The sequence below is a fragment of the Sminthopsis crassicaudata genome, chromosome 1 (assembly GCF_048593235.1).
Source record: "Sminthopsis crassicaudata isolate SCR6 chromosome 1, ASM4859323v1, whole genome shotgun sequence".
NCBI lineage: Eukaryota > Metazoa > Chordata > Mammalia > Dasyuromorphia > Dasyuridae > Sminthopsis > Sminthopsis crassicaudata.
The window spans coordinates 725698585-725713518 of record NC_133617.1 but is presented as its reverse complement, the minus strand read 5'-3'; the positions used below and the strand labels follow the sequence as shown (position 1 = coordinate 725713518).

Below are 14934 nucleotides of genomic sequence, written 5' to 3'. Positions count from 1 at the left end.
CCTAAAGGCACCTCCTCCCACCCCAACCAGGCAGTCTCTTACATAAGTCTGGAAACGATATCACTAAGGGCAAGGGAATTGGAACCAGATTTGGGATTTCCTTGATGTAAATCAGTTTTTCACATACAGTTAAACTGACCAATAGTTATCAGTATCAGTCTTAGAAAGCTATCTGCTTTTACCATTATTATTTATTTTTCTTATGAGATGCTGAAATGTTAAGAGATTTGCTCATTCACATTGCCACCCTGAGTCAGGACTCTCAGGAGTTTATTTTAATCTCAAAAAAAAAAAAAAAAAAAAAAAAACAGCTGAGAAAAAAATACTACAAAAGTTGGGAGTTATCCCATCTTTCTCACATCTCTTCCAATAGTAATTGAAAAGAAAATGGCCCCAGGTTTTAGGTATTCTTGTAATTTCACAATATTGAGAAAGTTGTATTTTCCTTTGATCTCTGTTTAAACCAAGATCTCTTAAGTAGGGCAAAGTTTATGTTCCATAAAGCAGTTAAATAAGATTTCCAAGGAAAGAAGATAATAATATTCAAAGAGAGAAATACTTTTTTAAAAAATAAAATAAAACTGACATTCAAAATAAAATACAAAAAGATTTATTTCAAAAGCATGATCCCCTACCTCCCCCAAAATGGCAAAGGATATCACAGACTTTTTAAAGGTTAATCTTCAGAGTTTTGATCAAAATTTTTAAATATTAAGCTTTGCACTTTAAACTTTTTTAGTTTGTGAATTCTAGAACAGCTCCTTCTGTTGCTATATTTTTAAAACCTGATAAGTTAACTACATAATTATCAAATGCATATCCTGTTCTATAAAATTTACCTCTCTCTAAAATATGTGCAAAGTATAATAAATATAGCTTTCCTCTTAAAAAAAGCCAAATGTTCTGAAATTCGTGCTATTTTACAAAACAACTTTGTCCCAGACACTTCTGCAAAATGAGGTAATAACACAAATACAGAAATACTGCATTTAAAATTTTTGATCCTGCCGCAAAGTGCGATTTTGCTTTTCTGTTTCCATTTTGAGTGAAGTATGTTTTCCTGAATAATTGTTTCCTATTTTGTACATACTTTAAAAGCAGCAACAACCATGATTAGAAAAGCCATTACAATCAGCTGAGTTTCTGAGAATAGGATTCTTCTAAGGCCCAAACCAAACTGTATATCAGTCAGTGCCACAGTCATTCATCTGGATTTTCACAGGCAATATAATAAATAGGCCTAACCTCTAGGAAGTCACTTTTACAATCATTTAACAAAAGGAAGTCAAGAACCTAGAAAATTAAACTCTACAAGTGTTTATATAGTTGTAAACGTCTCTTTTTGCAACAGAATGAACTCTTAACAGAAATCAAGCATCCTAGAAGGGCATAAATAACAGAGTTGATCTTAACATCTTTTCCAAATATAGAGTTAAGTAAGATCTAACCTGTTTTCATAATGGTATTCTTCTAATCTAAAGGATTTTTTTAATTTGGAAAAAAACACTCTTTACATGTTGACATTCAGATTGAATACAGAAACATATGAAAATCTAAAACTTGAACCTTTCCATGGGGATGGTAACCTAGGGAAGTAGGGCTTTATCTATCCCAATGACAGAATCTAAGCCATCTTTAAAAAGAAATACTTTACAAACTAGTAGGATTTGTTTTCCCTTCCCAAAGGGAAAAGTTAACCAAAACACTGTTACTTAAGAAAGAAAAATTAAATACTTTATCATACAATACATAGTTCACATTAAAATTCGACTCCTATTAGTTACATACGACCTATTGCAATTGCATAGGATATAATTTCATCTCAGTGTACTTGTTAGTTTATAGAGAAGAGCAAGTTCTTTGTCAAAGATACGGGGGAATAGAGTTTTGGATTTGGATTCATTAAAACTTATTTTCAAGTTCTGACCCAAACTCTTATTAACTGTTGACCCCGATCATTTCATTTAACCTTTTTTGATCTTGATTTCCTTTTTTGTAAAATGAGTCAGACTCTCATGAATTAACTCTCTTTGTTAGATGAAAGTCAGACTCCAAGTTTTCCTCTCTCATGATGTTTTTTCTCTCCAAGTGTCCAAGCTCTTATGAATTAGCAAGTCTCAAAGCCCAGAATTTATGCTCTCCTATGAATTCTTAAAATTCCTTTGGTCCTCTAAATCCTAATATGTCAGAAATAAGATGAAGTGATGATTGAAATTACAATAGCTATCATACATAAATCTGAAAATAACAACAAAAATCTTTTCAGATTCTGAGGTTAAAATGCTCAATAACTCACCATGAAATTTTCATTACTACTAACCAAAACAACTGAGCAGTCTTATGAGCTTGATTACATTTACAAAATGGAAGGATTCAAATGATCAGTGCAAAAGTCTTTAAATGATCTTTATAAATAGTAATAATATAGAAAAAACAGTCTAGAAAGACCATAGTCCAAATATTTCAACATTCTAGATGTGCATTTTGGTATAAACATGGCACTTTTTTTGGTATAAAAAAATCGTGAGCTTGGGTGCTCAAGTATTTAGATCCTATTGGTTTCCATTTCACTCCAATGACATTGATGAAAACAAAAATCATTGACATTTCTTTTTCATAGTTCATCATGTTTCTTCTTAAATGGCCACTTTGGATGTTGAGACACATGATCTGCAGCCAGAAGGACAATAGACATAAATTCTTCTACATCAAAAGAATAGTTTGTAAATTTGGGGTGCTCTCCTAGAGTTGGATGGTGACCCTGTAGAAACAGAAAACATTTGTAAACAATCAGTGTTCCTTAGGTCTTTGCTTCCCGTGTAAGAAGAAAACTGCAGTTCTGTCACTGGATATATTAATTTGCTGATGACCATAATTTATGGTTCTTTTTAAACAGGTAGCTTATTGGCATGGAATTAAAATTCAATCCAATGAATATTTGCTTATTTGTTGACTTCATTTATGTGTGTGTGTGTGTATGTATGTATATGTGTATAGGTGTATATGTGTAGGTATATATGTGTATGTATACATATACATATATATATATATATATATATATATATATATATATATATATATATATATAAAGTGTGTGTTGGGGAGAGAGTATTCAAGAGGAAGCTTAGCATCATGAATAGAGAGAGAATCTCAAACTTAGGGACCACTTCTACTACACATGTGACCCTGAGCAAATCACTTAATTTTTTCAGATAGAAATGAACCTGCTGACTTATAAAACCAAAAGCTAATATTATCTATGGTGTATTATACTTTACTTATTTTGTCAAACATTTCCCAATTAGATTTTAATCTGGTTTCAATACTTTAGTTCTAGGTAACATTCTTAAGAATCAAACATACTTCCAGATCCCACTGGAAATACAGCCTGAACCAGATTAAAATGTAATTGGGAAACATTTAGCAAGATAAATAAAAATACATTAAAATATTGATTATATGACATTGTAAACTCAAACACCATGTGGTCCTTAGGGATCCTTCTGTATGGACTAGTGGCCATATTACTGTTCTGTGCCGGATCTTCACCAATAGAGAAACTTGCCTTCTTTGGGAGTTCCCTGCACCAATGAAATCATAGGCTCAATCTTTATCTTCCCAACCCATGATCAGGCTAAGTAGCACTTCCCAAAAGTAAGTTTCCTGAGAATGGAAACTGCTGAATTGTTATCTTTGTCTTCCCAGGTCTAACCCACTGCATGGCATTTAGCAGCTGCTTAAAAGAGCCAGGAAAATCTGAACAAAATTGAAAGGAATTTAGGAACTTCAATTCCTCTAAGATGTCACCATGGTTAGAGACTTTCCCTCAAAGCCAAGAACTGTGTTCATTCCCACCCTATGTAACAGGGCAAATCTCAGTGCTTTAGGTAACCCCATAAATCTATTTACAGAGAACATGTTCACCTACATTTGTCTAATGAGTTTCCTTGCCAAGGAGTTCCACTCCCAATACTCAGCCTATCTTTTTTTAAAATACTGATATCTGTTTTTATATTATCTTCATTTCCAAAAAAAAAAGTTTTCCCTCTCCCTTATCTAGAAAGGAGCATATCAAGAAGAGCAAGTCATTTTTTAAAATGAACCCTTTTACAAATTGTTTGGTTTCCTCCTAAAGGAAAAATCTAACCAATATGTTGCTACTACTGGCTAAAGATTTATTATTTGCCATGTAAAACATAATCCCCATTATATATTAAGGTTAAAGTTAAAAAGAAAGAAGGAGGGGGAAGAAGCAATTAAAGAAATTTGACTAAAATACCAACTGAGGCTAATGTACTATATACCTATAGTCTTCTATCTCTGCAAATACGAGAGGGAGGTGAAATCTTATCTCTCTTAGACCAGGCTTGATCCTTACAATTATATAATTCAACAAATATTTATCAAGCCCCTATTACTGTGAAGTACTGGAGCAGGTACCTGGGATATAAAGCCTATGCCAGGTATTGTCCCTTTCTGAGGTGGACATTTCATTGGCTGATAGGGGCAAGAGTGGGGGAAATTTTTTGTGTGAAACACAAAGAAACACATAGATTGTGCTGAAATAATAAGAGAGGAAAGCAATCCCCCAGGGGGAAAATAAAGTAGAAAAGGGGAGAGGGGTTGCTGAGGAAAGGCACAGAGTTCTTAGGAAACTAGGTGAAAGAGGACCTGACTGCATGTAAAAAAAGGCTCCAATGCATCCATTTCCCAGAAGCTATTTTGAATATGAGTTTTCAGGACTATTATATTTATTGCTGGAAAATTCTGCATCAAAGATCTATTCTAGGACTATGGGACTATTATATAATAACTGTGTTGTAAAAAATTACCCATGCATATGTACTGTCAAAAAAATGTTATAATTATAAAATTAATTTTAAAAAACTTAAAAAAAAAAGATTAAAGGGAACAACCTTTTGCTTAAAGATTATCAAGTTATCCCAAACTTTTAAAGTTACTAACTGATTAAAAGAAGCTTTAGAAACATAATAGGAGCCATGAAGATGTTTCATCCAAGAAGAAAATAGAGAGGTTCAGAAAAGGAACAGTGTCATTCACTAAGTGTGATGTGGTACAATCTATCCCTTAAAGGGATCACAGATATCAAGACTTTCAGCCTAAAAGTCTTGAATTTTCCTAGGAAAATATGGGATTTCCTATTCATGTGCCTCAGTTCTTATAAGTTGGTGCTTACTCTTACTCTTGGACACTGTGAAAGAGTGTAATCAGGTTCACAAGTGGACTGTTATATTTTGATTATTCCTATTTTTGACTTCTATTGAGTAAATGTTATTTAAGATTATCTTTACATTTGCTTTCATATTTAGTGATGTTTCATGTTTAAGTTTTAATGGTGTAATTTCTTTTCACATAAAATGGCTCTCTGGGAAGAAGAAGGACACAGGCTGCAGAAGGATATTGAGGACACATAAAAAGAAAAGTCTATATCAATTAAAATTTTTTTTTAATATTAAAGGTGTTGCGAGTAATTTTATAAACAGAAAGCATAACAGTGGGGGCTCAGGAATTACAATTTTAAGGGTTAAAATGAGTCTTTCTCCCACAATAGATTCTGAGAGCAAGTGTGGCTATCCTATTCTGCGTGTCAGAAATAGACAGACATTTATTTGGTTTCCACAGTTATGAAAATTAAATTGGAGAAATGAAATTCTGGGAGATATAATTATTCCCATTTTACACTTGAAGAAACTGAGGCAGACAGAAGTCAAATTATTTTGCCAGGGTCACACAACTGGTGTTTGAGCCCTGATTTGAACTCAGTGTTTTCCTGATTCCTTTCAATGCTTTATTCATTGAACCACCCGTGTGGTTCAATAATAACAATATTTCAATAGTTTCTCTTTATTTCCTGCTAAAAGTTTTTCAAAGTGTCCTCTTCAACACAACCCTGTGAGGTGGATAGTAAATTACACATGAAAGACTTTATGTACTTTAATACTATATATATTTAATTAAGTATATTTAATGGATTAAATATTCACGTGTTTTAGCCCAAATAAGTTTTTCCCCTCTTAATTGGTAAGTTATTTTAGCTTAAAGGAACAAGAGCTATAACAAGGAAGTCTTGCTAGTTTCCTAGGTCAGTACCAAGATAAACTCTTTGAAGGCAGAGTCAACTAGCACTTTGCATTTACTTATCTTTACACCCAGAATTGTGAAGACCAAATGAGATGATGTTTGTAAAGTATTTAGCATAGAACCTGGCATATAGTAGGGACTTAATAAGAATTTATTCCCTTCTCCTTTTCTTTATTATCAAGGAGAGTCGAATTAAAAACAAGAATATGAGATGGGCAGGATTTACCTTATCTTGGGGAAAGACTTTGTTTTTTTTCTTCCAGGTGACATAGTGAATCCCTCTCAGCCTGGCTAAGTCCAAATAACAGTGTTCATCCTCACAGTTGTACCTAGAGACACAAAGATTTTCATCATTAATGGTCCCATAAAGTCTTTATGATCCAGCAACCTGAAAATAATTCCTAAGAAAAGAAAAAGCCTTCCTGAAAAAGACAAATACATTTTCATCTCTAAACAATAAGGAAAAGAGAAAAACATTTTTAAAAGATCATCAGAAATGGATAATTTGGTCTGTCTTTAGGGTAAGGGAGCTAAAAAATAAATACTGGAGCCATAGAGACGAGGCCTCAGGCAGCTGGGAGAACACTGGACCTGCCTCTAACAACTAACTAGTTTTGTGGGCCTGGACAAGTCTGTCAGTCTCTCTCAGCCTCAGTTTCTCCATCTGTAAACTGAGGCTAATTCTTTCCTAACTTGCCTGAGAGGGCTGTTGTGAAGTTCAAATGAGGTCATGTTTATAAAAGTATTTTGTAAATCTGAGAGTACTCTACAAATACCAGTTATTATGATTACTGTCAAGTCAAGTCAGAGAAATAAAGAGCAGAGGCAATGAACTGGATAATTGTGAACTAGATAATTTACTTGAATTATCTAGATATTTCACCCAGATGTCAAAAGCTCTGCAACTGGTTGAAAAGTCCAATTACTGCATGTGATACAGTAGAAATAACAGTGGTTCTAAGTCAGGAGGACCTGAGTTCTAATCTGGCCTCAGACACTTAACACTTCCTAGCTGTTTGACCCTGGGCAAGTCACTTAACCCCAACTGCCTCAGCAAAAAAAAAAAAAAAAAAAAAAATTGTTTCTAAACTCAAAGGTTCTAGATTCAAATCTTACCTTTGACACTATCTGGGTGACCTTGGACAAGACCCAAATTCACTGGGTCTCAGTTTACTCATTTGTAAAAATGAAGGAGTGGGACCAGATGCCTCTGGAATCCCTTCCAGTTTTAGCTTTATGATCCTGGGGCCCAATAATAGCCACACAATTAACCCAATTCAAGTAAGATTCAAAATTTTCCCTGGAATCTCTGACTACTGAGAACTATGGTATTTGTTTAATGACCTTTATCACTCAACCACTGACTGCAATTATTCCAAGAATTAATTCCTAATGTGATCACAGCCCTAGAGGTTGGATGGAGCCCAATGTCCTCATTTTATAGATGGGACAAATGAGGCCCGAAGAATGGAAGCTAATTTCTTGAGCTCATCTAACTAATAAGGGGCGGGTATGGGGGAGGGATTGGATACTAGGATGCCTTATAAAACCAATCAGAGAAAACATAAGTGATGCTGACACCTGGGTGTTCTAGAACACAATTAAGTTGTCAAGAACACTGAGGCCTTCTTCGCCTTCCTCCTGACTGACTCACTGGGTGACCTTGGGGATGAACAGTGAGCTTTTCTACTCATCCCCAGGCCAGGAACATCCCTGTGTGCTGACAACACACAACCCGCCCCTGAGGGCCCGGCCACGAGGTCCACCCCACTCACAGTTCAAAAACCACAGCCCAGTCTGGGAGAAAGAGCAAGTGCGTCAGCCCAGCGCCATGCATGCCGATGAAGATGTCCGTGTTGTGCGTGATCCTCAGCTGCTCCAGAAACCCAATCTCCCTGCAGAGAGAAGGGAGAAAATGGGAGGCCAGAAGAAAGCCTTCCTTTAGGGCCAGAAAACAAGAAGTGTTTCACCATCTTGTAAGCACTGATTGGATTCCTACAGAAATCAGGACTGGATGTGGCATTCATTGGCATGGAGGACTAACTAACAGCTGCACTGAGAGGTCTCCCAGCCAGTATGAATGAATAAAAGGGAAGATTTGAACCCAGATTGTCCCACTTTTAAAACCAATCATCAGGCCATGTAAAGTCTGCTGCCAGGACACTACTTTGCTATCTCTTCCAGCTGCACCCAGCAAGTGCTTAATAAATATCTGACAACTCTGAACTACGTAAGCAGTATAGCTGTATTTTCAGGTCCCCAAGCCTAGAAACCTCCACTTTGAATAAAACACAATAATCCTATATTGCAGAATTAAGACATAATCATCCTCTTTTGAGTTCGTCCTCTTCCTCCCCTCTAACACTCCATGAGCTGCCACTTCTACCAACATAATCCCTCCTGAATCTGTCACATTGCTTCCATTTCCATTGCTACCATCCATAGATGGGACCTAAAATAACAACCCCCGAAATGGTCTCCCTACTTTAACCAAGAGACCCTCTGGAGTGGGGTGGGATGCTTCAGGTTTTGTTTTAGATCCAACCCAAGGTTTTACTGGTGTGGGGAAGCTCTTTGAGAGCAGGGGACCTATTTTTCATTTTTATCTTTCTGTCTTGTGACATATAAAATGTTTGCAAGACATAGTTTCTCAGTAATTAATCATACTAGCATATAATTATATGCTATATTAATTATATATAAAAAGTGTCAATGACACTCTTAAATGCCAAAGACCCACTCAATATTTACATGTTCTTGAACATGGGTGGTCCTGAGGGTAGCAATCAACTCTGATTGGTTAATAGATAATGAGAATGAATATTATAATGAAAGGTTAATTCTAATGAGGGTATAAGAGTGGAGAATGAGTCTGATCACTCAGTCTTGGTCAAAGAGACTTATCTATAAAATCCACTTTTTCTCCCAGACCTGTCTCAATAAAATACAATAGGCTGAAATTCATCACTTAAACTAAAACTTCTTTACCTTTTGATCTGAGTTTTCCCTCTCACTTTTAGCACTGCATTTCAAAGGCTGCCTGAAAAATCTACAGGGGTTGATTTCTGAATGAGGAAGTAGAACAGAGGAAAAACCCTTGGGCCTAATTCAATAATTGCTTATTAAAAAAGAAAGAAATTAATATAATCATTTCTTTGTCTCCAGTGTCTGACACATAGTAGGTGCAAGATAAATATTTGCTTTATTTTTTTTTTTTTTTAATTGTTCAAACAACACCCATACATTTCTGGCTTCTATGGCAGAATGCCAGCCCAGTGATATTCATTGATACACATGTGTGATGGGTGTGAATATCACCATATGACAAAGGCTAAGGCCCCTTTAGATTATAAGCAGAATGGATTTAAAATCCCAAAGCAAACCTGCTTTCCATAAACACTTGAAAAATTAATGATTCCCTGGTTCTGGTTCCCCATTAATGAGGTTCAAGTAAAAGTCAGCACCGGCAGAAGGGGTAGCTTCATACTCACTTGTATTTGTAATCTACTATTCGGACTTCAAACGAAGACACGGTTTTCAATGCATTGACAAGCTAGGAAGAAAGAGAAACATTTATTCCTTCTCTCATCTCCTTTCTCATCATCTCAAAAAGTTATCAAAGCTAAAAAACCGCATGTTGTATCTCATGTCAACAAAAGCTTTCTCTCCTTAATTCGCAACCAGAACACAAAAAGGGGGACTGGGATTCAGGATGCTACGGCCTTAACAGCGACAAGTGAGCCTTTCCCCAGAACTAGAAATGTTAGCCTGTCATCTGAATATGCAAGCCAAGGTCATTTTTTGTTGGGGAAACCCTCTGAATGCTTTTTAGACTGAAACATTTAATCCATTAACAAAAAGAGGTCACTGGGTTTCATCCTGCTAAAACCACAATTGTGTTGCCTTGACTTATAAATCACTTCCCATTTGGTAATAGTGAAAGACAAAAGCCCTGATCGAGCAAGTTTTCTGTAACATATTACAGGATTGCACCAATGACAAAGTGGGATAGAAATCATTTCTCCTCCCTCACCAAATGCTCGTAAGAAAGTTTTCCTTCCTACTCAGCTCCATTTCTATCAGAGCTAAAGGAGAACTTACACTGATTCCTTCCACATTTCAATTTTCTTCATCACAGTCAGGTCAGCATAAGAAATTATATGAGAATTGGGGAGAGGGGACTTATAGAAGCCACAGATAACATGTAATCATTGGCAGATGACAGAAAAAGTTTAGAAACTCAGAAATGTGTAAAAAATATGCATATATGACCAAACACTTAACCCAAATTGTACAAGATGGTACCGTAAGCACCCCATAAAAATGGGGGGGGATCAAACTTCTTTTCTGTGCATGAAGGGCCAAAATTTTTTACATGGGTTTTCCGCATTGCAGGATCATCATGCCCCTAAACTCAGAAAATGTAGATGAGTAGGGGAATTTGATTTTCTCATAGGAGAATTAATCAGATTTAAGTTTTAAATCAAAGATGTCAACTTAGAAAAAACTGCTAAGCCATAGAGCATTCAACTAAAAATGTACTTGTTTGGAAAGTAGAATATTTCCCTGAAAATCATGCTGAACTTGGAGATATGGATTCAATTCAAATTCTCATACTCCATTTACTTCTACAACCTCAAGAAGCCCTTAGTCTCAGTGAGTCTTAGTTTTCCTATCTGTAAAATAAGGAGATTGGCCTATAGAACTTTTGGGGTCCCTTCCAACTATAGCCCTACAATCCTAATTTCCAATAATTCCACAAAGGCTGTCATTAAACATGTATCCTTTCCCTTGAGGAATGATGTTATTTCATTAAAAATAGCTTGATTAATGCATGTGGGCTTTATCATTAGTTTACAAATCCAATTATGAAAGAAAATCATTTCTTTGGTGCCTATCAGCTAGCTCTTTATAAAGTCTATACCTTAAAAGGAATATGGTGACTACATATTTGGAATAAAATCAGTAACAGAAACAGAAAATTCCATCCATAAACTGAAGATAGGGAAGAATGCCCCTGAAAACCTCAGTGCCCTAAGTCTGTGGATGAAACATTGTTGATATTGTCAGATTGGCCTTGATATGTTGGGTAGTCTCACTGAACTGTGTTTACAAAATGAGAGATCATGGATGATAAGATCAAGAATTAGAGATGGAAGGAAACTAGTCCAATCTTAGTCTTTTTGTGTGTTATGAACCTTTTCTCAAATTAATAGTTTAAATTTATAAAAATAAGATCTATAGGATTATGAAGGAAAAAAATTATGCAAAAAGAGTTATCATAATGGGCAATTAGGTAATGCAGTGAACAGAGCACCAAGTCTGAAGTCAGAAAGATCTGATCTCAAATCCAGCCTCAGACACTTATTAGCTGTGTGACTCTGGGCAAGTCACTTAACCCTGTTTGCCTCAGTTTCCTTATATGGAAAATAAACCAGACAAGGAAATGGCAAACATTCCAGTAGCTTTGCCAAGAAAACCCCAAATGGGGTCACAAAAAGTGAGACATAAACAAAAACAAAGCTATCAGTAAAATAAACTCGCAGATACTAGTTTTAGAAGCTTTCATTTCTAGATTAGGATTTCAAGGCCTAAAGAGACTGCCCAAGATCATAGAAGTAGCGATAGCCGGAGTTAGAATCCAAACCCAAACCTTTAACTCAAATCCAACAATCTTATCTTCTATTTTATTATATCAAGGAATGGTCCATTGGTTAGGAAGAAAAGGAGGGCTATATAATTATAAAATATGAGGGGGGAAAAAAAGCTTAATCCAAGATCTATTGTTTTTTGGGCACAATATCAAGCTTTCTATCTTCATCCCAAAGCCTGATGTTTCCTCCAAACCCTCCAAACTAGCTTATGAGCTGACCTAAGACAAGGGCCCCTTTGCATCCCCAAAGTCCGCACATCTGCTGTTGGGAAGTTGATCTTGCTATTCTGCTTTTTGATGATACCCTTTCTCGCATCCCTCTCGACAGCTCATGGTCTATGAGATGGTAGTCATCAACAACATTTGGCATGTGTCCCTCAGAGAAGAAATACTCTGAGCATCATTCTAGAGGCCCACTGTGCTTCAGGCTCTCATAAAAGGCAGCTCCACTCTTCACTCTGATGTTACACAGGGCACATGAGCCGACACCCATGGAAGAGGCCTGCAGACCAGACCAGACCAGACATCCCTCCAAGAGTTCTACCCCACTTTTTCTTCTCATTATGGGACTTAGACCCATCCTCCACACAGTGAGTCTCCCAAAACAGACTGATAGAAAATGACATCGGCAGAACCAAAAGAATAACTTAAGCTATGATAAAAAACATTGCATTAAAACAATTTTGAAATGGGGGCAGCTAGGTGGCAAAGTGGATAGAGCACCAGCCCTGAAGTCAGTAGGACCTGAGTTCAAATCTGATTTCAGACACTTTCTAGCTTGTGACTCTAGGCAAGTCACTTAACCCCAATTGCCTCAGCAAAAAAAAAAAAAAAATTTTTAAATGAATCAGTGAAATGACCCACGACAATTCCAGGGGACCCACGATTAAAGGCCTCTTGACAAACAGGTGATGGGTTCAGAGTGCAGACCGAGTCATATTTCTCAGACATAGCCAATTCAAGAATTAATTTGACTTAGCTATGCTTAGTATTTAAAAGGACTTTATTTTTATTTTTCTTTCTAATGGAGATGAAGATGAGATAGAGACAACAGATTTTTATTATTTGAAAAAAAAATCAGTCTAAAAAATTAGTGTCCTCCCAAATGCACCAGACTCCTTCTCCTGTATTATCTATCATGTACAAATCTAAAGCAGAATAACAGCTCTCAGCTCCAGGCTAGTCCGTTGCTATTTGTTGTTGCTTTTCGTGAGCAATGCCCTTTTATGATCAACTTCCAACAATCCTAGAGGAAGCCTAGAGGCTTTGCAGTCAGAGGAGCAAGGTTCAAGTTCTGCCTCTGATGCTCACTAAGCTGTGTGGCCTTCAATAAATCCTTAATGTATCTGGGCAGGCAATGGGGAGAGGACTAGGCTGGGTAATCTCTGAAATGATCTCTAATTCTAGAACTATATCACTATTTCTCTTTCATGTATGGTCCTGAGCTGTCTGAGGTGAGGCTCACTCAAGCAATATTTGGGAGATGCAGGATTTGACTACAAATCTGGATTCCAAGGCTAGTTCTCAGCCAAATGGCTTCTCTGAGATTATTTGCATGAAAATTGATCCCCAAGAAAGGGACCTGTAATATGACAAAATGTTTGTGGTAGCTCTTTTCATAGTGGCTAGAAACTGGAAGATCAATGGATGTCCATCAATTGGAGAATGGTTGGGTAAATTATGGTATGTGAAGGTTATGGAATATTATTGCTCTGTAAGAAATGACCAACAGGATGAATTCATAAAGGCTTGGAGAGACTTACATGAACTGATGCTGAGTGAAATGAGCAGAACTAGGAGATCATTATACACTTCAACAATAATACTATATGAGGATGTATTCTGATGGAAGTGGAAATCTTCAATATAGAGAAGAGCTAATCCAGTTCCAATTGATCAATGATGGGCAGAATCAGCTACATCCAGAAAAAGAACACTGGGAAATGAATGTAAACTGAGAGCATTGGTTTTTTTTTGTTTTTCTCCCAAGGTTATTTTTACCTTCTGAATACAATTCTTCCTTTGCAACAACAACAACAAAAAAATTCGGTTCTGCACATATGTATTGTACCTAGGATATACTATAAAATATTTAATATGTATGGGAATGCCTGCCATCTGGGGGAGGGGGTGGAGGGAGGAAGGGGAAAAATTCGGAGCGGAGGGGAGTGCAAGGGATAATGTAAAAAAAAAAAAATTTTACCTACACATATGTACTGTCAAAAAAATGTTATAATTATAAAACTAATTTTAAAATATATATATATTTTGGCACACACATACAAAAGCCAACATGTTTCATAATAATATATAATTGTCTTGTGCCCTATCATTATATCATCACATAATTTTGGAAAAATGCTTCTTTTTAATGGGGTACTTTAAAAATAAAGTTGATTATTCTTAAAACAATTGAAACATTGAAAAACTATACTTGGTGAGTATCTTGCTCACTGTAAGCAGGAAACTTGCTGGCACAAGCCACCTGATGCCTCCTCCCATTAATAACTCCATTCCTTAAAAAAATTGAGGAAATCAAAGATTTCCTGCTAACAGTCAGTGAGAGAAACCAAGTCTGTCAAAATCAAGAAAAACAATGATGATGCAAAGTTTATGTTTGTAGTAGTGGATAACTGTACATTGGTTCTCACAAAGAAAAAGCAGAGAAACATACATAGTTTCTATGTTTTTCTGTGAAAGAATCATGTGATATTTGACTTATATTAAAATTAAAAAAAAAAAGAAAGAAAGAAAAAGAAAACTGATCCCCAAAAGGTTTACTTCCTCAGGTCTTGGGTAGGAAATTGAAATTCATGAATACAGTAGCTGTTGTTATGATTTCCATTTTATAGATGAGGAAATTGAAATAGAGGGGTAAAGTGATTTGTCCAGGATTACAAAATTAGTAAGGGTCTGAGCTTGGATTTAAATTCAGATATTCTTGACTCCAAGTCCAACCCCCACTTTTGTATGCTTGTAAGAAGCTATTGATTCAGATGAAAACTTCTTTAATACTAAAAAGAACTACAAAGCAAATTCAATGTGACAGTAATCAAAATATTCAGCAAAAACCAACCTCGTTCTGGTTTAATATCTTCCGATATTCTGTACTGCGGGCAAGGATAGTGACACGGATTTTTCCATCCTGCATTCAAATAAAAAAGGCAAATTATGCTGTA

General features: G+C 36.0%; 1 protein-coding gene across 1 annotated transcript in view; it reads right to left on the bottom strand.

The window, feature by feature from the left end:
* Positions 1-594: 594 nt before the first annotated feature.
* The window catches only part of EOGT (EGF domain specific O-linked N-acetylglucosamine transferase), a 41366-nt gene continuing 27026 nt past the window's right edge, over positions 595-14934 (bottom strand). Inside the window, exons 14-18 of the mRNA XM_074284141.1 lie at positions 14832-14900; positions 9594-9655; positions 7878-7997; positions 6329-6431; positions 595-2761 (exon numbers count right to left, since the gene is read on the bottom strand). Coding sequence (XP_074140242.1) covers positions 2615-2761; positions 6329-6431; positions 7878-7997; positions 9594-9655; positions 14832-14900 — 501 coding nt within the window. The 3' untranslated portion in view covers positions 595-2614. The remainder of the gene's footprint in view (positions 2762-6328; positions 6432-7877; positions 7998-9593; positions 9656-14831; positions 14901-14934) is intronic.